The sequence below is a fragment of the Nicotiana attenuata genome, chromosome 9, assembly GCF_001879085.1.
Source record: "Nicotiana attenuata strain UT chromosome 9, NIATTr2, whole genome shotgun sequence".
NCBI classification, from domain to species: domain Eukaryota; kingdom Viridiplantae; phylum Streptophyta; class Magnoliopsida; order Solanales; family Solanaceae; genus Nicotiana; species Nicotiana attenuata.
Window position 1 is genome coordinate 21,732,422 of NC_031997.1, and position 1,369 is coordinate 21,733,790.

The 1,369-nt window shown below is 36.9% G+C and overlaps 1 protein-coding gene across 1 annotated transcript in view; it reads left to right on the forward strand.

Moving 5' to 3' along the window:
• Window positions 1–1,369, forward strand: part of LOC109232145 — a 9,167-nt gene that overhangs the window by 4,640 nt on the left and 3,158 nt on the right. Inside the window, exons 8-10 of the mRNA XM_019397819.1 lie at window positions 309–497; window positions 808–894; window positions 1,028–1,188. Coding sequence (XP_019253364.1) covers window positions 309–497; window positions 808–894; window positions 1,028–1,188 — 437 coding nt within the window. The remainder of the gene's footprint in view (window positions 1–308; window positions 498–807; window positions 895–1,027; window positions 1,189–1,369) is intronic.

The window sequence follows — 1,369 nt, forward strand, 5'->3', positions numbered from 1 at the left end:
CTACTTGGTTGCTGAGGTATTAATCCTATTATTGATGATTAAATTAAGCAATTTACTTTGCTTATGTTATTCCTTTTACATGTTTTGACAAGAAGTATATTGACTTAAACATGTGATCTACAGAAGCAAAAAGTTTCTAATAATTATTCTTTAGTCTATAAGATTTCCCTTACTGGAAAACTTTTTATATCTTCCTTTATCTATTTTCTCAAGTTAACAATGATGCCACCCAAAAGGAGAAATTCTTAAAATTTAGACAGAACCAGAGCTATACATGAATTATGAACTTTTAGTTGTTTGTCCTTCAGGTGAAGAAGATGCTTCACAAAGAACAGGAAGTAGTGATGATTGGAGGTTCGCATGCTTTACATCGCCATGAGAAATTGGCTATAGCTGTTTCAAAAGCCATGCGTGGTCATTCCCTTCAAGAAACAAAGAAGGATGGACGTTTCCATGTTCATACAAAGACATATCTTGATGGTGCAATCCTTAAAGAGGTGGTTTCTGATTTTCCTTTTGTCTTTTCCTTGTTACCTGTCACTTGAGATAATAGATGCAATTCAATGTGAAATGCCTTAGGAGTATGCGAGAAAGGGTCTTCAGTTAGTTTCAGTGGGCAAATGGTGTATCTGTTACTGATATCTTTTTTGTTCTTCATGTCTCCAAGGATTTGTCTGTGTTGGTTATCTGATGCTTTTATTAATTTTTTGTTTATTTATTCATTTGTTTTGGTCATCTGATGTTTCTGTCAGATTTGTCATTAGGAGTTTCTTATTATGTAATTCTTTATGCAATTGCCAAATGCAGGAGATGGAACGATCCGCAGATGTCCTTGCTGCCGGTTTACTTGAGGTTTCTGACCCTTCACTCTCAAGTAAATTTTTTCTCCGCCAGGTTGTTTTCTCCATTTCCTTCCCTCGTAAATATTCTGTGGAACACATCATTTGGCTTGTATCAATATTTATCCGTTGCACAAGCCTATACCTTTATCTATGCCTGATTTTTCTGATTTTTTTCCTTTTTCTAGCACTGGATGGATGAGAGTGATGGTACAAGTGATTCCATACTAAAGCATAAACCTATCTGGGCTACTTATAGCCAGAGCCGAAAAAAGGAGAAGAAAAGATCAATAGAAAAGAAGAAACAAGGAGATCTGTACCGCACATATGGTACCAGAGTCATCCCAGTGTGAGCACAACAACTTTTGACCTCATGCTTTGTGGATTGCTCAGAACTTGCTCTATTGATGCCCCCCCCCCCCCCGTCTCTCTCTCTCTCTCTCTCTCTGATGTGTAGCTATTCGTCCTTCTGATACTAGAACTAAACACATTAAGAACTACTCCTAATATAAACTCGATAGTGCTGATTA